The sequence below is a fragment of the Danio rerio genome, chromosome 20 (assembly GCF_049306965.1).
Source record: "Danio rerio strain Tuebingen ecotype United States chromosome 20, GRCz12tu, whole genome shotgun sequence".
Taxonomy (NCBI): domain Eukaryota; kingdom Metazoa; phylum Chordata; class Actinopteri; order Cypriniformes; family Danionidae; genus Danio; species Danio rerio.
The window spans coordinates 15986755-16009000 of NC_133195.1; the positions used below are offsets into that span (position 1 = coordinate 15986755).

The following is a 22246-nucleotide window of genomic DNA, read 5'->3' on the forward strand; positions in this document are numbered from 1 at the left end:
ATTGTGCTATCCAATCTGGAGATCTCTCGCACACCCCCATACTGAATGTAACCCCAAACCATAATTTTTCCTTCAAACTTGACTGATTTCTGTGAGAATCTTGGGTCTATGCAGGTTCCAATAGGTCTTCTGCAGTATCTGTGATGATTAGGATGGAGTTCAACAGATGATTCATCAGAAAAATCGGTCCCACTTTATATTAGGTGGCCTTAACTACTATGTTTTTACACAGGAATTAATAGTTTGTTACAATGTACTCATTGTGTAAATGCGTGTATTTACTGTGTACTTATGCTTGATTAAATACATGTATGTAATTACATCTGTAATTAACTTTAGTAAATACATTTGTAAATACACTGTTGACCATCCCCTACACCTTCACCCACCCTTAAACCTACCCATACTATCAAACCTGTTCATAACCCAACCTCTATCCCAACTCAGAAGCACCACAAGTGTTCTCAAATACATCATAAACACAGTAAGTACATTGTATTTATTTTTTTGATGCAAGTTCATATAAGTTAAGGACACTTAATATAAAGTGGGACCGAAAAATCAACCTTCTTCATTTCCAAATGATCATAGAAGTCAAGTTATTATTTGTTGCTCTGATAAATAGAATCAATGACAAATCTTTTGTTAGGTAGTGTATGTTACTGAGCAGAAAAAAAGAAACAAAAAGGTTCGGGAAAAAGTGAAGGGTGAATAAATGATTGTAGAACATTCATTTTAAGTGAACTATATCTTAAAGAAATACGACCAAAACACTCCTCACCCCTGTAAAGACTTAAACCTATAGGTTACACAAGAGGAGTGAATTTTGTTGGTGCCTTTGCCCTTAGGTGCCTCTACAGATTAGCTTGTTGAACGACAATGTCAACAAAAGTCTGCATTCTGAATAAGGAGCTATTGCACAACTCCAGGGACCATTCAGTCTTACACAACAGCCAAACTAACTCCCTTCTCTGGAGGTCCAATGTATGCAATTCCGCTGCTGATAAAGACACATGCTTATTGACTAGCAAGTTGTTGAGGTATTTGTTTGGTAACTGTTGAAGTATTTATTCTCTTCACCTTTTCGCCAGCCCCTGGTTCCTGCATTGTGTAACTGCCGTCATCCTGTGCAGGGAGTCCTGGGCCAGAGGAGACCTCTTCTGAACAATAAACATCATGACAAGAGTGCCTGCAACACACAAGAAGCAAACATTAATTTCCTGATATGTAGATGTGTTATAAAACTCTTAAAAGCCAAAAGGTATGCAGGTGCTAATAATGAAACCAAGATGATATTTACAGGATAACACTTCTTTACACTCTTTACAGTTTAGAGGCCATTCTTGAGCAGTGTGAAAGTAATAGATTAAAACCAATTACATCCGAGCTCTCATTATCGCAGTTTCACCCAAACATTACGACATTAGACATGCCATTCATTCTCATGATATTAAAGACTTATGCAGTCTAATGCTGGACAAGCTTAGTTGAGAAATTATGTCTGATACCTGATGGTAAATGGACAAAACAACAGACTTTCAGACTACTTGGTGAATTTTCTGAATAATTCTGGCAGGTTTACAAGTCATTTATGCACACAGTGAATTAATTAAATTGCGTGACTGTTACACTCTTTAAAAGGGAAACATATGGATGATGTAATACTAGAGAAACACGGCTCACTGCAGGGTATTTTAATAAAAACAATAATAACACTCCGGGGTGTCAGGAAAGCAAAGTCATTATACACTAAATGTTGGCATCTTGACCAATCCTAGCAATGTTGAAAATATTTTTCAGAATTAAGAATATTTTTTAAAGTATTAAATATCTGCATATCAGTTGCCTCCTAAACCCCAACTTTAGTTTTGACACATGATGTAAAACTATGCGACTATGTCAACATTAATAATTATTGATGGGAGAAAGGAAAAAAAGGATTTCTTAAAAAAAAATAAATAATAATAATAATAATAATAATAATAAAAATACATGGAACTGAAAATGATATGGACAGGATTCAAACTTTAAACGTAAGCAATGTGTTTTTTTTCTCATGTTATTTCTCAGGAATTCAATCCAAGTTTAGTTTGACTGCACTGAACAGATTTCTGCTTGGCTAACTATTACCTCACCGGGTTGAGAAATGAACTGTATGAATGAAACCAAAAGTAAATCATTACACCACTTTTACGCTGCAAAACAATCAGACTTATTTTTTTTTTCAACCTGTTATCTCTGGAATCGCCACATTCTGTATATGCAAAAAAAACATAGATTACAATTAAATGTAAAGTGCAAAAAATAAATAAATATTAATTGTTGAACACAAGGAAAATAAGAAAATACAATCCAATAATACTGTGTTGTAAAATGCACACCTCAAAATAGTAGTTTTATTGAAACTAATAATAACGATAGCAAAGAAAATCTATACTGATTTTAAAGTGCTAAGATGCACAAATTACGTCACTTTTTTTCTTGTGTTTGAATGTTAAAACAGCCCTCCCATCAACTGTCACTCACTGAAATGGGCCCCCACCGGTTTGAGTTTGAGACCCCTGCTTTAGAAGAACAAAAGATTTATTCATTACAATATTAATAGTTGAAGACAAAATTATGAGTCGTCCTGTGAAATATCTATCTATAAGATTTTTCAACTCATTTTTAAACAAACATTTTAATAGCTAATTTTATTAATTTTAAATTTATTTTGACTTTACTGTGATGACTGACCATAAAATTTGGCTAGTAGTTGTTTTGCAAGACATTCAGCTTAAAGTCCAATTTACAGACTTAGGCTAATTAGGCTAACTAGTTAGGTTAATTGGGCAAGTCCTTGAACAGTAGTTTGTTCTGTAGCTAATTGAGAAAAATACTATTTCTTTAGGGGGCAAATACTACTATATATATATATATATATATATATATATATATATATATATATATATATATATATATATATATATATATTTTTTTTTTTTTTTTTTTTTTTTTTTTTTTTTTTTTTGTCAGACGATAATGTGAAAAATGTCCTTGGTCTGTTAAGCAACACATGGGGAAAAAAAAAATTCCTAAAGAGGCAAAAAATTGTGTCTTCAACTGTATATGTCAGGCTTTTTAAACATGACTTAATAGACATGATGTTGACTACTAAACCATTCAAATTGAATTTAAAATCAATTTTAAAAGATTAAAAGCAAAATAAATGTTTTCTAAGTGCATTCACATGATCAAAAAATAGAATATCTCTAAGATTAATGTAAACATTTACTCTAAACAATCAATTATTGTAAAATCATTATTTAATCCATCACATGCATTTCCTCCTAAATCTGCCACAAATCTATCAATCTGCCCTCTGCAGAAAGCTATCAGATGACTTGTTGGAGAATGAACAACAGCTGGGGGTTGTCATGAAGCGCTTCATCTCACTCTCATTTCAGACTGTCACACATTGTAACCTGAGAGCGTCACCTTGACTAGATTTAGGAGTCAGAAGGAGCCGTACATGCACATGCATGCTCATGTTAGCACTGTCAGCGCAGGGGCTTGTGTGGCCAAACAATCAGTCAAGCTTGGACATTAACCAACGTCAAGTCTTTTCATGAGACTCCACTCTTCGTTTTCAGGCCGGTGTTTACTTGAAGTACAGACTGAATCAATCCTTGAAAAGTTTATAAGGGAAAAACATGCAGAGAGCAATAAATGGCCTATTGTAAAGTTGTGTTTGCAGAAAGAGTCGGATTCTGTTTTTTGTCAATGATGCACATGGATTGGTTAACGATTAATAGGCCACCCCTTAAACATATGTACACATACAGAATATGAATTTTAAAAATCGCCAAGTTAAGTCGGGAGAGAAGACTGAGCTTGTTTCCTATATCCTGACATACAACCAATTAAAACTAGGGCTGCACGATACAGTTGTCAAGTATTGCGATAACGATATTACTTGCGATACAACATTTCCCTAGAAAAATGCTATTTTAAAATACAAATAAATAATACAATAAAACTAAAAAAACATTATAAATTAATCTAAAATGACAAATAGAATTAATCAAATAATATACAATTTGAAATGTAAAATTAATTTTTACAATTTCAATCAAATGAAATGATAAATGATAAATTAAAATTATACAAATTTAAATTATTAAATAAATGAATGAATATTATTACATTTAATTAAACAGATTAAATAAAATTACAATTTTGCAATAATATTCTAAAATAATAACTTCAATCATAAAAGAAAATTAAATTACAATTATAAAATTAAAGTAAAACAAAATAGAATACAATCAAAAAATAAGGAACTGACCAATGAAAATTAGGTTTTCCAAAAAGCCATTTAATAATTATTTACTGAAGAGTCACAGTGTATTTGTGATAAAATGAACACACTGACGACGCACAAGAATTTAGCATAACAGTTAAGCAGAGCCAACAGATGTCACACCAAGGATGTATATTTAAAGGCACGCTCCATCAGATTTAAATTATGGAAATCATTTTTAGCTTCCTGTAAAACTCACAGCTGTATAAGGATCAGGAGAGTTAGAGCAGGAGGCAATAAATCAACTAAAACTCAAATGTAGGTCAAACAGAGTGATTCATCAGGATGGATTGTGTCAAAAATAACACACCGGAGCGATGAATGAGATCAAAGCCTACAATTATACACAACAATTCCCATTTCTTCCTCACACATGACTTGTTGTAAGCCTGCGAGGAGAAGAAGAGATATACACATACTTTTTGCTGACATACAGTATTTGAATGCTGTCCCAGTAGCCAAACAATCCCATCGCTAACTACACAAAAACCATCTGACATGTCATGACAAGAAAATAGGTCAGAACATTTACAGTAAAAAAAGGCAAAAATAAAGACAATTAAATTCCCTCTCAAAAGAGGTGCTGAACTAAAATGAAAATAAATCCAATAAAAATCAAATGTTAAATTTAAAATAATGATAAATCTAAAATTTAAACGATAAATTAAATGATTAATTTAAATGTTTTTTATTTTAAATGAAAAAAATAATACATTAACAACAAATGAAAATTAGTAAATAAAAATAAAATCATAAAAAATAATACATCTAAAATAATCATAAATTATAAAATGTAAATGATAAATGAAATGACAATTTAAATTAAAATCATTAAACAAAATTCATTCATTCATTCATTAATTTTCTTGTTGGTTTAGTCCTTTATTAATCTGGAGTCGCCACAGTGGAATGAACCGCTAACTTATCCAGAACATTTTTACGCAATGGATGCCCTTCCAGCTGCAACCCATCTCTGGGAAACATACACACACTCTCACTCATACACCACCGACAATTTAGCCGACCCAATTCACCCGTACCGCATGTCTTTGGACCGTGGGGGAAACCGGAGCACCCGGAGGAAACCCACGCAAACGTAAGGAGAACATGCAAACTCCACACAAAAACGCCAACTGAGCCGAGGTTCGAACCAGCAACCTTCTTGCTGTGAGGCGACAGCACTACCTACTGCACCACTGCATTGCCCAATTAAATAAAATTATAAATGTTAATTAATTATAAATATTAAATAAAATCAATAAATAAAATTTACTTTATGAAAATTAATTAAAATTATACATTTATTCAATTAATAAAATAAAGGTGTTGAACTAAAAGAAAAATAAATGAAAATTAGAATTATAGAATAAAAAAGCATAAAATGAAAATATAAATTGTTATTTTTTTAATTTGAAGAGAAAAGGTATTAAAATTAATTAAAATGATTAAATAAGAGTAAAATAATAAAATAAAAACAAATTTAAATAATTTATAAAATGTAAAAAATCTGAATGATTAATTAATGATACATTTAAATAGAATAAAAATCATTCAATTGAAATGATAAATTAAATAAAAATTACAAAATTTAATTACAAATAAAAATAAAATAAATACAATAAAAAATTAACAAACTAAAATAAAAATATATAAAATAAAAATGCATTAAAACTAAAATTTACAAAACAAAATTATAAATTAATTTATTAAAAAATAAATTTAAAACATTTAAAATGATAAATTATTATATGAAGATATTTAATAAAATTAAATAAAATGTTAATTATTCAAGAATTTTTAAATTAAAAAAATTATTACAATTATTAATTAAAATGATAAAATAAAGGTATTAAACTAAAATAGAAAATAAAATACTAAATAAATAAATAAAAAATCTAAAATAAATGATAATCAATGATTTTCAAGTGATAAATTAAATGATAAATTAAAATCAAATTATAATTATTAAATAAAATTTCAATTATACAATATATACTATTAAAATAAATTAGAATAAAAAAAAAACAAAGAAATAATAAAACATAGAGAACTTTTTGCCCTCTCCAAGTTAAGATATTGCCCCTTTCCAGCATTACACAGCAGGTCTGCAAGGCCCTGAGTGGGTTAAATGACCACAAATAAAAAGCAGAGCAGAGCTATGGGGGAAAATGTTCCTATTTAGATACTTCCGTTGTTATGAAGAGCCTCGACACAGGAGGCCATGTGGCCCAAAGGCATATCAGAGCTACTGTAACTCCTCCAAATGACAGAGAGCTTATGGCAACTCAGAGGGAGAACATCATCTCACATTTAGCTATTATTTATGACAGCACTTACAAAGAAGCACAGCAGCAGGGACTGAACACAACTAAGAGCTTAGGCTGATGACAACGGCTGAGCTAGAAAGAAAAACCTGTTATTCTACAATGAGAAGTCAAAAAATAAATGCTTCAAAAGTAGCAATTCGTCATATTTGAATGATTTCTGAAACCCTTTGTGACAGTAGCTGTGTCTTAATCCAAAAATGTAAATTAAACGTTTGTGCAAAACTGGAATATCGCATTAAACATTTGCAAATATCAGCCGTTTTCATCTAATGAGTTAAAAAACAATGTTTTTCAAAATTGTCCTACACTCTCAGAAATAAAGGTGAGCTGTCACTGCGCTGGTACTTTTTTGAAAGGTACAAATTTGTACCTAAAAGGGCCATATTAATATCTCAAGGGTACATGTTAGCACCTAAATAGAACACAATTTTTCCTCTAAAATGTTTAGGTACTAACATACATCCTTGAGGTATTTATACGTCTGTTTTAGGTACAAATTTGTACCTTTCGAAAAGGTACCACACCCCAGTGACAGCTCATGTACCTTTATTTCTGAGAGTGTAGGACAAGAATGGGTTCAATTGTTTTAGTACAAGTTTGATGAATCCACTTCAAATGGTTGCCATTGTTGTCACTTCCTAAAAGACGAAATGCAATGAACACGCCAATCAATATATCATTTGAGATATCGATATTGCAATGTATTTATGGGAAATACTCACATTAGATTATTTATTACAGGTTAAAACAAATACATTATTAAATATTATTTTTATATTATTGTTTAACATTATTTACACAATGATGACCATGTTATTTTACATTTGATTGTTATGCTGTGTTCACACCAGATGTAGAAGGAAACAGCTAGTGAGGACTAGAATGTTGCTGAAAAGTTTTGCCATAAATTACTATATAAACATATTGATAAAGTAAAATGTGTAATATTGGAAAATAGTTTTGGTCCCAACAGATTTGTCAAAAGCTATTTTGATGTTTGACTTCCAACTAAATTTTCACAGGGTCACCCTTAAGACAAGATACATGAAAAGATACCAAACTAGTTCATGTTCAAACACATTTTTCTTTTACAGGATCAAAAAAAATCTGTTTCACGCCCTTTCTCAGAAAGGCAACTGAAACCAAAGCTTTAATAAGATCATGAAAGTTTGTGTTTTTGAACAGATGTGTTTTTGTAGCACAGCATTGATGACAATGTTAGCATCTCTTAATTTTAATATTACAAAAATATAATGACGTAGTCTAGAAAAAAAGGATAATTTTATACAACTTTATGCTAATTTGATATAGCTTTTTGTTTTGTTTTTGTGCTGCGAGTCAAAAGAGAAGCTTATTTTGGCTTTGTGAGGAGCTTTGTTTAGCTTTAATGTTTTAAATCTTCTTCAATAAACTTTAATCTTAAAAAGACCCTAGACACAGACCAGATTCGTTAACTTTGACTATGACCAGTCCTGAATGTTCCTTGGTGAAATTGAGTTAACGGCTCCTACAAAACAAGTTAAGATGCAACAGTGTGTATGGTAGTGTGTAATTCTGATTCACAGTAAAAACGCACACGCTTATTGGTTATATATGCATGTCAGCACTGAAGAGTTTCGTTTCTATTGTTATGTAATTGTGAATTGCATCATTCATTTTAGGGAAACTGAATAAATATGAATGGCCATTTAAAAGTGAAAGTAAAATAATGTAATGTCATGTGTATTTATATAGGGCATTTATTGTGTATGGCCATACACTCAAAGTGCTTCACAATCATAAAGGGGGGTCTCTCCACACCACCACCAGTGTGCAGCATCCACTTAGATGATGCGATGGCTGCCACAGGACAACAGCGCCAGTGTGCTCACCACACACCAGCTATAGGTGGAGTGGAGAGACAGTTATAGAGCCAATTTGATGAATAGGGATGACTGGGAGGCCATAATCGCAAGGGCCGATTGAGGGACTTTGGCCTGGGCAACGGGATTACACCTCAACTTTTTACGAGAAGTGCCATGGGATTTTTTTATTGACCCCAGAGAGTCAGAACCCCCGTTTAATGTCTTACACGAAAGACGCCCACTGACAGTATAGTGTCCCCTTCACTTTTACTGGGGCATTAGGACTTACACAGATCACAGGTTGAGCACCCCCTGCTGGCCTCTTTATCACCACTTCCAAAAGCAACCTAGTTTTTCCCATGTGGTCCCATCCAGGTACTGACCAGGCCCTGCCCTGCTGTCTTGGACTGCAGGGCGACATGGCTGTGACAGCTCAGAGTCTCAATCATTCACATTGTTTGTGTGTTTATTTAGATCCCCATTAGTCACTACCAACATAGTGGCTATTATTATTATCTCAGGATTTGCAATGTCAAGTTGGCCTAATATAAAGGTGTGAAAGATTTTTGATGTGTTTTCAAGGCCTGTGATTAAGGTTTCAAGTGAACTTAAACAATCTGAGCACAAGAAATGATAAAAAAGTCTGCCACTTTAACAAAGAATGAATGTGCTTATTTAATATTTATACAATGAAGACTGATACAGAGTTATTTTATATTTGAATATCTAATTTCCGTGCCTCAATCCACCACCAAAAACCATAAAGTGCTGTATATTTATTTTCTACCAATGTGCTACCGTTTTCAGCCATGCTTTATTTTGTTTTATAGGTGATTTTGTATATCTTATGCACATAAACTCACCTACAAAATCCCAATCAAAGGAGAATGATGAATTCTTTACAAATAGTCACTAAGGTTATCTTGTGAAGTTCTATTCATATTGCAATATAAATTGCAGAATAAGAAAATATTGCAATGTCTGATTTTTCTAAATATCATGCTGCCTTAAAATGTACATTATACCATAACAACAGACACCAATACCACAACCAAATAAAGACAAACTGACATTACACCATATAGATAGAATTAATACAATAATACACATCATTTAAAATTTGTTTACATTGTTTCATTAAGTTTTTCTTTAATAATGTTAATATTATTTTATTAAGTTTTTCTTTAATAATGTTAATATTATTTTAATTTCATTCATGCTTATATCTGCAATGTTTTCCGCCCTTAGAGCTTTAAAAGTAGGTTGATTCTTTGGGTTATGTCCCAGTTTCTCTTTTTATCAGTGTCTGGATTTAAACATTCCAAATTGTTAGTGAAATGCTCAGTGTGAGATGTAAGCAAATCAATATATCCCTACCCAGCATTCATCACATACCATTTCATCGCCACACAAAAGGTTCATCTGAACAAGTGAGGGGGTCCTGTGAATTTGCAGCAGAGCTCAGGATAAAACAGATTGAAAACAGGAGATGGGGACAGGGACACAATAAATGATAGCGATCAATTTGCCGGTGCTACATGTGATGCGACAGATCGTTTGATTCTGGGGCAGTGTTTATTCTCTCAGCCTGTCTGGATGAGTAGGTTTAGAAAAGCCAGGCGCCCAAGAAAATCCCCCAAACATTTCCTGTTAGCTTTAGTCCTATTCTCCATGCCAGGAAAGACTAGGAGCCACAACTATACTGTGAGGCTAAATTACGACGCCATTAAACTTCACTTCTTCTACAAAATATGTCAAAATATGAGCTTTTAAAGCCTTATTTTTTTCTTTTTATTATCTATTGCACTTAAAGGAAGATAAAATTTCAACTTAACGAAACATCAGGAAATATCCTGGCTTGAAGTTTCCATGCAACACAAGTATTTTTCTTTAAAAGCCACTAGGCATGGGCCAGTATAAGATTCTGACGGTATTGATAACCTTGAATATGACCTAAAAATGGCATCTTTGGATATTTTGTTCAACATTAAAAAAATGTTTGACCCCAGCATTTTTAGGGTGCACTCACCCAGGCTATTCGTTTGACAAGTGTGAGTGCTCCAAATCAGGCCCAGGCACAGTTTAGTTGGCCGGCCCTTGTCCGGTTAGAAGAGGTTGGGCTTTGGCGCGGTACACTTGTCATGTGAGTGCAAAGCACGCCTTAGCCTGAAACTCACTTTTAAGGGACTGTTTTATATGGATTAATTAATCATTCTAACTTGCTTCATAATCGTTTCTTACTTATGATCGCAAACAGTTATAGTTTATTAAAGACACAAATCCCTCACTGCACATAAGCTGCAACTTCAGTTACCCTTCTAATGCATGCAGCACAATGATTTTATGGTTAGGTATGAGCGTCAAAAGTTGTGGATTTTTTCAGCAAAATATTTGACTGTGTCTCACAACATCCCAAATTACTAAAAATAATACAAAACAACAACTAAAGCAATCTCTACTGTGCTGAGTGAGAGCGCTTCGCTTCCTGTTAAACTGAACAGTTGCATCATCAATGATGTAAGGCTGCGTCCGAAACAGAATACTTCCATACTATATAGTACGCTAAAATCAGTATGTGAGCAGAGTAGTGTGTCCGAATTCATAGAATTCGAAAAACAGTATGCGAGAAGTACCCGGATGACTTACTACTTCCGGCGAGATTCCGGAGTGCGCATCCCATGCATGCTGCGCCATCCCATGATGCCCAGTGAGCAAATTCATGAATGAGAGTAAAGTGACGCAAATCACACAATGAAGCTAGTCACGTGACCATATCAAAACGGCGGATATAGTACGTCCGAATTCCATTCATACTTTTCACATTCATACTGTATAAAATGTACTTTTCTAATGGCCGAGTAGTACGTTTAAATTTAAATGCAGTACCTACTGAGTAGTAAGCGGTTTCGAACGCAGCCATACTCTGGTTAGGAAGGCAAAAATGCAGTGTGAATGCAGGCTGTCGGGGGAAAGGGGAGGGGAGGGGGGACAAGCGTGCTTTGGCACAGTTCAAGGCAACCATGCCTAGTGTGAGTGCGCCCTTACAGTGTAAAGCATAACAACAAAAAGCCTAAAAAATAAACAAATAAACTAGCTGGGGCAAATTCAAATCACCTGGAATTGTGGGAAGTTTACATAATTATCAACAAAAGTCCAAGCAAATGCTGTGGTATTCTTTATGGATGATAAAAGTGGCATATATCTCAACAGCCACCCTTTACCAATGATAAAAGTGAGCATTCATCCACTCAAGAGCAAGATCAAATATGTAGTTAAGCAAATTAACTTAAGAGGAAACAACATTTGACTTGTGCACATTCGTTTTGAACAGAACTAGGATGGCTCATTCATATTACTATAAATAGATTACAGTGCAGCAACACACAATATGGCAAAATAAAAATACAATACAAAATTAAAACATCAAATCAGTTGGAAATAAAAACTCCAGCTGTCGTTCAAAAATATTTAGTGTCTTAATATGCTTATTACTTTATGTTATCTAAGCAAAAGAAGCAACATTTAATAAACAGCACAAATCAGATTTTGTTGCAGATTTGAAATATAAAATTGATGATATGCTTTTTTTAAAATTTCCCCTTTTAAAGTAAAAAAATGTGGTTTTAGATCCTCTAAATAGTCTAGAGCAGAGATGCCTAAACTAGGGCCTGTGGGCCAAAGTTGGCCCTTTGTGTCCTTTGATTTGGCCCGCCAGAGGGAAAATGAGCGGGAAGGGTTGAACGCCTTTAACAGAGATTTGAATTTCTATTTTAAATGTAACCTTTCCTTTGTTCGTTTTATTGTTGAACTACAAAAAAGCAAACAGATTTTTTTACTATTTATTTATAAATATATTTTGAAATAAAATAGATAATTGCCCATGGCAACTTTAAATGTAATACAGTTGGTATATTTTCTTTCAGCCCACAGTCCTTCATAAGAAAAAGTTTGGGCACCCATGATCTAGAGGCATTGCAAATATGGCCATGAAGAGAACAGACTTTGGTGTTTGCCTAAAATAATCATTACACCAATATGATAGAACATTATGCAATTGTAAACTGACCAATGATTATAGGCAAACATTAGATATTAGTATATATCAGAATAATCAGTGCAGTTGAGTATTTTGTCCTGGTATAATTTTCCTGGCACTGAACACAGATGCTAAAACAAGTAAGGCAAAAAATAAGCAGAGTGGAAAATATCTTTTGGCTCTTGCAAGGTGTGCCAGCTTGTACACAAGCCTCTATTACAATGACGCACAACATTAAGACATGTATAAAGGGACTAGAAATGAACAAAAGAGCACTTCATTTAATGACTTTTACTGAAATCCTGCATGTTGTCAGACATCAGTCACAGTGCGTGTGTGTGACTGAAGAACAGCTTCCGTCTGAACAGGACTTTCTTTATAACGTTGTGTCTTCAGGCAAAACTGCTTTGAATGTGTCTAAAATTAGGCAACAAAGGACAAATCTTGTGATGTTTGTCTAATATGCCCATTTAAATATGTGGATCTCTTGTGAGAAAAGTCAGATGGAGAGTCCTAATATGCTTTAAAGTAAGATTTTAGATTATCTTTTGCTGTCACACACCATTAAGCAAGCGAACCATCATTTGAATGCAAGCATGCAAGATGACTTTACCCACCAACAGCAATTACAACATTTAATGACTGACTCAATGGATGAAATTAATCCTTAAATAAGTCACCTTAAAATGAACTCAAATGTTTAAATTCTACATTATAATGCAAAATATAAAAACTAGATAATAACTTTAACCCAAATTAAATTCTTAGAAGTATTACGAAGCTTATTATTATTATTATTAATGATTAACATAAGGTTTAAATTATCTAAATGAGAGAGCAACAGAAATAAGTTTGCATGATTAAAAACGACAAAACCCTACTGCTGGGCTCAAAACCAATGTGAATACAAGTTTTTTACGAGAGTAGATTACATAGGAAGCCAATGCTAAAATGCAAATAGAGGGGAATTTTTGTCGGTTGGTGCGAATGACACAGATTGTGTAACATGTTTGCAATGAACACACAGAATAAATCACATTTTCTGTGTTAAAAAAGAATTAAACTAAGGAAAATTTACATAATGTTGGGTTTACACCAATTGCAAAAAAGAAACATTCATCGTGCATCATTCAAAAAATATTTTTTGCAAAGCGTGAATTTTAGCCAGCCACAAATTTTCCATTATTTTAGGTGTTTGCATTGATTTTGTATGTAATGTACTCACACAAATAACTTTGCATTTGGTATAAACAAAGGTAAAAAATATCACAAGAGTAATTAAGAGCAGTGGTCCAAAATCCCTAGGCTGCGGACCGGTCCATGGATCAATTGGTACCGGCCTGTTTTATTTATTATCTTAGTCTGAACAATCTTTTATTTTGAAAAATGACTAATTTCTCGGTTTGGAAATTGCACATCTGCGTGCATGTGTCTGTGTTTACAGGTCCAGCTGATTGGGCTGGGCTTAGAAACACTGGTCTATGATCGGTTCTGCCTGTTATGGGCAGCGTGTCTGTCTTGGACAAGTGGGGTTGGAATCGGAGTCTGATTACCACCTATTATTCTTAAGTCGATAGATCTGGATAAAGCTAATAACGTTTTGTTTAGCGAAATTATTTACAATAAATATATTTTTCCACCACAAATGCACTTGTCTTCTCCTTATTTGTGGTGACTGGTTTAAGGTGGCAACACTCGGTTACATCTCGGTCACTTAAGCATCATAGTTTAACCCACAAGCTAGCAAAAGGAGTAAGAAACAGACGTCTTGAAAGTTTCTTGGCAAAGTAGAAAAGGCCTAGTGAAGAACCCATGAACTGCCAAGGAATGGATTGGCACGGCAAGCGCACTCAGTTGAAATACTTCATATTTTGTATGAAATACACACGTTTCATTAGAAACACTGCATTGCTTTTTAAATTTCTAATAAATAAATATATAAATCCATGAATAAAACTTGTATAAGGGTTGCAGCAAGGTTTTGTCAGCTTGTCATCCTCTGAGACATCAATCTACCCCACAGGGCCGCATTTGTCAAGAGTTGACCGGTCCACTGTGATAAAAACGTCAGTGACCACTGATCTAGAGCAAGTGATCTAATGCTCTAGAATTCACCCTTAACCTATTACATGAATGTGTACCAGTTTCCACATAACAGTCATGATTACGACAGGTGACTTAACCTGATGGCATCATCAAGAAAGTTTCAGAGGTTAACTTTCACGCAATGCAATATTTCAAACATAAACAGATGCTTGCATCATAACTGGGCATTGCCTGATGAAGAGGAGAAATTCATATCTGTTTATTTTGCATTGGTAGGGTGAACTTTGGCTTGCCTATGTGGCACTGGAACAGAGCATCTGGCACATAAAAATGGGAAAAAAGATCTGAACGGCATCTGCTTTACAGAGTGCAAACAGGCTAAGTAGAAACTAAATGACAGTACAAACGCTCCTTTTGTAGTGTGACTTGCCAAATAAAACACACACACACTTAGTCCAGAATGCAAGAGGACTAAAAATCTCTGGCACGAATGTGTACAAATTTCAGCAGGACAATTACAGTAAAGTTACACCAAACCACTGGCAGAAATGTCTCTAAACAGTTCTAACACAACCCTTTATAAATGAGGGGGAGGGTGTGATTGATACAGCATGATGAACTGATGAATAATAAATCAGAGAAGGGAAATCAGAGATTCAGCAGATTCAGTTGTGCAGAGCGACGTGGCTGAGGGAAGAACAGGCTTGCAGGGCACACAGCCAGAGCTCTCTAAAAAAAAGTAGGCCAATGCTTTGGCTAGACAAAAGCTTTCTGCCACAGAGCAAATGTCAGAGCGGAAGACGCCTGAGCCTGCTTGAGCTGACAGGGATGGAAATGAAGTCACTGAAAGCCTCTACAATTAAGTCCTGGGCATCATAACATGATTTCTTCACTCTCCACCCAACACCTCTAGAGCAGAATGAAGCTATATGGAGCCTCTACTGATCTGATGAGTCAAGCTATGCCAAACATCCGCCGCTATTAAAATCCCAAAAGCTTCGACAGCTCACTTGAATGTAACCAGACGTACTCCTGCCAAAGAACATGGGACATGTTAGCAGTTTTATATAAGGTTGTAGTGGAAGAGTGCGAGTCTGAGGGTGGCGTGCATAACACAGAGAAGCGCACTTACTGAAACACGGCCGAAGCTTCCAGGGTGAATCACAAATTGTAGGCGTTCATGCAAATAATGCGACCTGACCGTTGCAGCATACACACCATGGAGCACAGGCTTATTTAGGACTGGACCTAAAAACTAAACACTAGCACTGAACCATTCCAGTTTCACATCTTCAACACATTGTTCAGAATAGGTACGTTTTAAAAATCAAGGCAGCTTAGCTAAACCAAAGGGCCTGTTTCCACCTGGTATTGACTTGCTTTGAAAATTAATCTCTTGCAACCAGGTACGTTTAGATTTAATTAACACTATTCAGATTTATTTCATCATGCCCCTCATTACTTCTTATGCAGCTTACATGTAAATGAGAAAGCAAATTAACTTAAAAGATGTGGATGGCTACTAGGGGGGTTAAAACTAATCACTTCAATCATGAATTGTGATGCAGAGAAGAACTATACGGCATTGGATTCATAACAGGGCGTAATAGGTTACTGATGGTTTTCTGACATCCTTCATCACTGTAGCATACTATGGCAATAAAGGTGAGACCCTTGTTTAAGAATTTAAAGCCGTACTCACACTACGTACAGTTGCCACGAACCGGGCCAAAGCACGCTTGTCCCCCCACCCGTCTCCCCCGACGGCCCGCACTCACACTACAATCGGGCCTGGGAGCACTTATGTCATCGATGCTGCGCTGTTCAGTGAGCGCTCTCGCTCAGCACAGTGAAGATTTCTCTAGTTATATCGTTTCAGTTGTTTGATATGCAGTGACATGCAGTCAAATATTTTGCCAAACAGTCCTTACGAATGCGGTGACATGCAGTCTGATATTCGCCGAACAGATCTGCCACTTTTGGCGCTCATAAACAGTCAAAAATTCCTTGTGCTGTAGGAATGAGGAGGCTTGCTAAAGGTGTGCAGCTGTCGTGCAGTGAGGGGTTTGCGTATTTAATAAACTACGGCAGTTTCTGTTCATTGAACAGTAAGATTGATTAATAAATTCATATGAAACAGTCCCTTAAAAGTCACGTCTCGCTTTCAGTTTCAAGCTTTGGCGCGTTTTGCACTCACACTACAAGTGTACCGCGCCAAAGTCCAAGTGAACTGGCCGGCCAAGTGAACCGTGCTTGAGCCCGATTCAGCGCACTCACACTTCTCAAACAATCCGGGAAATGGGCCTGGCCACGGTACGGATGGCATAGTGTGAGTAGGCCCTTAGATGCTCCAAATATTTCAATAATTCTACACTTGGACTAAATCGCAAGTTTGCTGGAACAGTCTTTCGCCAACACTGAAAGTACAGTAGAATACAAGATCCCCTATTGTAGTCTGTATTTTTAGTACAATGCAACAAAGTGCGAATACTTGTTTTAGGGTACTTTCTCAATGGTTCAGCAAGGCAGAGAGCAGTACTTTTGTGACTGTTCCAATACATTCATTACATTTGAACTATGAAAGCAATCTGATCAAATGTGTTGCTCAATTGGTCAAAATTGAACCCTGCTTACGACAGTTTTTAAAGTTGTCCACTTTTGTAACTGACATAAACATCTAAATACCAGAGCCTTAGACAAAAGTAATGAGGATAATTCAGGTGATTACACATGCTTTAGCAGCTCATGTCAGAAGACATCAAGTGCAATGCCTGATTTCCTCAACTTGCAAGTCTTAGGTAACAGTCAACACTGCTGAATGGCTGTGTTTAACTGCCTCCTCTACACAAAATTGGGCGTGGATTTCAACGTAAAGCATGTAGACTTTGATGTCAACCTTCTAAACAGATGAAAATATTTGGTGCCAAAAGCATGGTGTGAGCACAGCAAGACCATGGTATCTAAATCCCATCTCTAAACAAGATTCAAGATAAGCTCATCAACAATGGCATGACAATGGCAAAGAAACCTTGACCATCATGCCTTTACTCATTTAGGTGCAGATATATTCTGTTAATGCAAAATAAAAGTTAGCCAATATCTATTGTTGGATCCAATAATTTAATGTTGTCTAGAAAGATGAGTGAATCTGTTACGCCGTTTAACCATTGTTCATTTTCCCTGATAATACCTGCTAGCTATTTTGGTCCTGACACATTCCTAATTAGTACACAGGATCTGTGTTTCACAACTGCGAGCGGAAACTCAACACCACAGCTCAATGTGTTGACATTAGACTTAGTACAGGCACAAGGACTACACAACTGACCATATACAGACCATACATAGTCTGAGACTAATGATGCAAAACATTTGTCCAGTAATAGGTTAAACAAATATCACTGATCATGTGTGGACAAGACCACATATTAAGGTTCAAGTTAATTAGACGATACATAAATGCCCAGTTCTGAATAAACATGTTGGATGAAGGTGAAATGGACAGTGAGAATTTACCAGAGTTACGGGAGGAATGCGTTACAACACACAGTGAACTTTACTCTGCTGTACTTGGGTCTACATAGCTGAATGCCTATGATAAACCTGGTTGACCAATGAATGGGCTTGCAATAAAAATTTGGAGTAGTGGATCAAGTGGAACCATCAAGTGGATTGCAGTGTATGTATGCACACTATAGCTGGGAAAGTGATGGCACCAGGATAGACAATGGTATGATGACATACCAGTGGAGAGCTTGTGATGGTGTTGGCAATGTTCTGTTAGAAAACCCTGCATGCGCCCACTTAAGTGTTACCTACTTAAATCTTGGTACAGACCGGAAACTCCCCTTCTTGAGAATTGTGTGTCCTGGGGGAAGCAGCCTCTTTCAGCAGGATAAATGCACTTCAGTACACTGCACACAATCCTCACACAATGAGGATATGAAAAAGATTTGAAGTTGACTCCAGAATTCCCAGAACTTAACCCAACTCAGCATCTGTGGGATGTGCTAGGCCAACAAGGTCAATGCACAGCAGCTTCAATGATCAGCTGCAAAAATTGTGACAGATACCACAAGACACCTTCAGGGGTCTTGTACAATCCCATGCCACAGTGGGTATATCTGGGGGTCCATGTTTTGGCTCAGTTAATTTTAAAAGTAATTGATGTTTACCTTTACTTCCTTTCATAAAGGCACCAAACAAAGAAATTACGGCTTTCTATTCGTCAGAGAACAAACTGAACTAAAAAGTGCCATTTGCACTTCTTATGTGATGTGGCCTAATAATGAACTAAAATTCAAATGTAAAGGCACCAGTTTCAAGGCAGTCAATGTCCATATTACCAATATTCTTTTTGTGTGCCTGAGAAGCTGAAGAAGTGCACCCATTAAACTTTTCGTTGTAAATAGTAATTAACATTCGCACTTAAAGAGCCCCTATTATGCATTAAAGGACATAATTTGGTTTTGCGGGTCTCCAATAACAGGCTGATATGCATGCAAGGTCAAAAAACACTTTCATAGTCTTATAATCTGCATTTATTGTTACCCAATTATCCCAACGACTCCCATATGATTTGTTCAGCGAATCATTTATTCATTTGTACCCAAACCCCTCCTAAATTAAAGCTAATCTGCGCTGATTGGTCCGATGACCCAGTCTGTTGTGATTGATCGACAGCATTCAACGCAAAACAGAGAGAAATGCCCACCGCGGCTCATCAACAATTTTGAAAAAGTAAGAGTGCGAGTTTAACGCAGGAGTGCATTAAAGCAACATGGTTAAACACCAGCACTCTATTCTTAACCATGACACACATTTAGTATTTATCCACAAAGTGACAAAAGCTAAATGATTTTGAAAACAAACTATCACACGTTAGTAGGAACAGCTGACGGCGGCCATAACAGCGACAAATGGCAAAGGATCGCAAGCTCACGCACGCATTAAATCTAAATAGAACGCAGCACGCCTCACATTTTCAACGTTGTTTTAAAGCCGATATGAGAATATAAAAAGGTAACCAGATACAGTAAAAGTCACGTGGAGCAGTGACAAGTAACAAAACACAATTAAATATGTGGGCGGGGGTTTAAATTTTTCAAGGTCTGTGCGCCAACAAATCGGTAGACACGACTAAAGATTTAATACTCTGATGATTAATTTAAAACACTCTAAGTTGACTTTTTTATAGATGAATCAATAGTTTTAAACATGGCGTACTTTCAGATTTAAGCCTTAACTGGATATTTCACTACATTTAGAGCTGTGTTACACACTGCATCGAAGGTCATTTTCAAAAACTGATTATTGGGGCTCTTTAAAACCAAACTATCATTGACTAAATTGTTTTGTACACACTTTGTGAGCAACCTGATGAGCGCAGCTTTTTTGAGTTTAAAAAGTGAAGAAATTTGAACAGACTTTAATTGGTCAACTTTTTTTAAACCATGAATGAGATTGCTTTCTAAAACCAGTCAATTTATAAAAAGCTTGGAATGACTCTAAAGACCATTAATTACCAGCTTCAGGATTTGGTAACTATTAGGTAAGAAAACAAGAAAATCTGAAAGCAAGATCAGTGACTTTAGGAAATGTTGGGACTGTAAATGCAGTTGATCTACAGGAAGAAAACCAATAAGAAGAATGGGGAAAATTTAAATACTTGCGATATTTAGCCCACTACCAATGTTAAATTAACATTTAGGTACATTGAGCCTTGTTTCTCTCAAAGATTTTTCTCCTTCACTTTCGTTAATTGGTTAAGTTTTTTCCTTGCCACTGTCGCCGCTGGCTTACTTAGTTTGAGACTTGAAGAGCTGCCCATCAATGGATTGCTCTTCAGTGTTTGGACTTTCAGCAGTGAAAATTAAACCACACTGAACTGAACTTCAACTACTAGAACTTCTATGTTGAACTGCTAACCCAATCTACATTATAAAAGCGCTATAGAAATAAATAAAGATAAAGGTCAAGAATTTCCTTCTTCGCATGTATTCTTCAATAATGCACAATGCTACCAACTTACTGACTTCAAATCAACATTGTTTATTTTATTTTTTGATACTTTGTCCTTTTCCCTATAGAATTGTAGAGGTTGAACAAAATGTAAACATGTGCATTTAACCTTCCTTAACACAGACTGGACAACACACAAAGCTGTTTTGTGCTTGTTTTGCAATTAGCATAAAATGTTCAAGTGCACAATAAATGGGTCTGAGGAGTGGGTGGAGAATGCATGTGTAGAACAGAAAGAAACACACAGTGTGCCCTGCACATGAGGAGGGGGATGGGCTATAGGAAGAATAGCAAAACCTCCATAAAATCTAGAAGTAGTCAGACGGGCTACAAAAGAAGAAGTGGCCAAAAGTGAGTCTATGGCAGATTAAAGCTCAGTCAACAATGAAGTGTTTAGCTTCATCTCATTTTTAAACATATTCTGCTTCTGTCACTGCAATAATTTATGTGAAGATGCTTCATTTTAGGCCCAAGTTAAAGTAAACGCTTTGTCCATCCTCAACTAAAAAGTGTACTGCATGTGTTTATGCCATTTATGTAAAGTAGGAGTTTATGTTTGCCTTATTTCACTTTTTAAAGTTCTCCTGAATCTCAAAAACTAAACCAAAACTTTTGTTTCATTGATTCTGCTTTCTAAAAATATAATTCATTACTCTCTTACAATCGTTGAATTACAGCGCAAGTGTTTTGTTTTTTAAGTCAGAGAAGAGAAGGGAAACATTGGTATTGAAGTTGACGAGGCTCAAGGTATGATTTAGGGACAGTCTCTGTCTGGCTCGGTCCACTCATTCTCTTGTTTCCCAAGCGACGAGTTCAGACGTTTCCCTACGCTTGACAGAATCTAATCTAACTGCTTACACAGGCAGGGATACAGAAACGAGAGATACAAAGACATTGGGGGAAGCAACAATAATGGACCTGTCTGGCTTTGGAATTGAGCGGAGGCAAAACAATAAAAGAGAGACAGCCTGGGAGCCTGTGAAATGTGCTTGTACACATTTATTGTGCCTTAATTAAGCATAACCCCTGTCTCTTAAACCAAAGAAATATGTGCCCTATTTGATAGAAGATTTGTTGATCCTTAAAAAACCCCTCCCTTTTATTTTGGAAAAGGCTCAAATCCAACAGAGTTAAAGATTGAAGCTTTATGTTTAAATTCATTTAGTCTATCTAAGGGTCTGGTGGGAGCACTTTTAGCTTAGCATAAATTACTGAATCGGATAAAATTATTATAACTACCATAATCAAAACTATATAATAATTTTTAAGCGAGATGCTAATGGTCTATTCAGATTCAATGATCTATGCCAAACTAAGCTAAAGGGGCTAAAGAGTACACTATATTATAATAATAAAAAACCAAGCAACAATCATGCATAATTACCCAAAAGTTGCTATGAAGCATACACGATTCCAGTTCAGCAAATGCTACAGCAAAACTAAAAGCCTGAAGTAAAAACGGCTCAGTGACAATCAAAAATCTTGGGCGTACAGACAATAGATCCCTATTTACAAGATTAGGTCAATGGTAAATGAGGCTTAACAGTTCATAAAACAAATTCAACCGTTTAAATAAGTGATGTGCTGAATCAATACACAGCTAATGCGGCCATAATTCATTATAAATAGA

General features: G+C 35.5%; 1 protein-coding gene across 20 annotated transcripts in view; it reads right to left on the bottom strand.

The window, feature by feature from the left end:
- The window catches only part of suco (SUN domain containing ossification factor), a 97678-nt gene that overhangs the window by 47280 nt on the left and 28152 nt on the right, over positions 1-22246 (bottom strand). For all 20 annotated transcript variants that reach the window (XM_073933338.1, XM_073933335.1, XM_073933333.1 and 17 more), the window contains exon 2: positions 1081-1189. In XM_073933338.1, coding sequence (XP_073789439.1) covers positions 1081-1189 — 109 coding nt within the window. The remainder of the gene's footprint in view (positions 1-1080; positions 1190-22246) is intronic.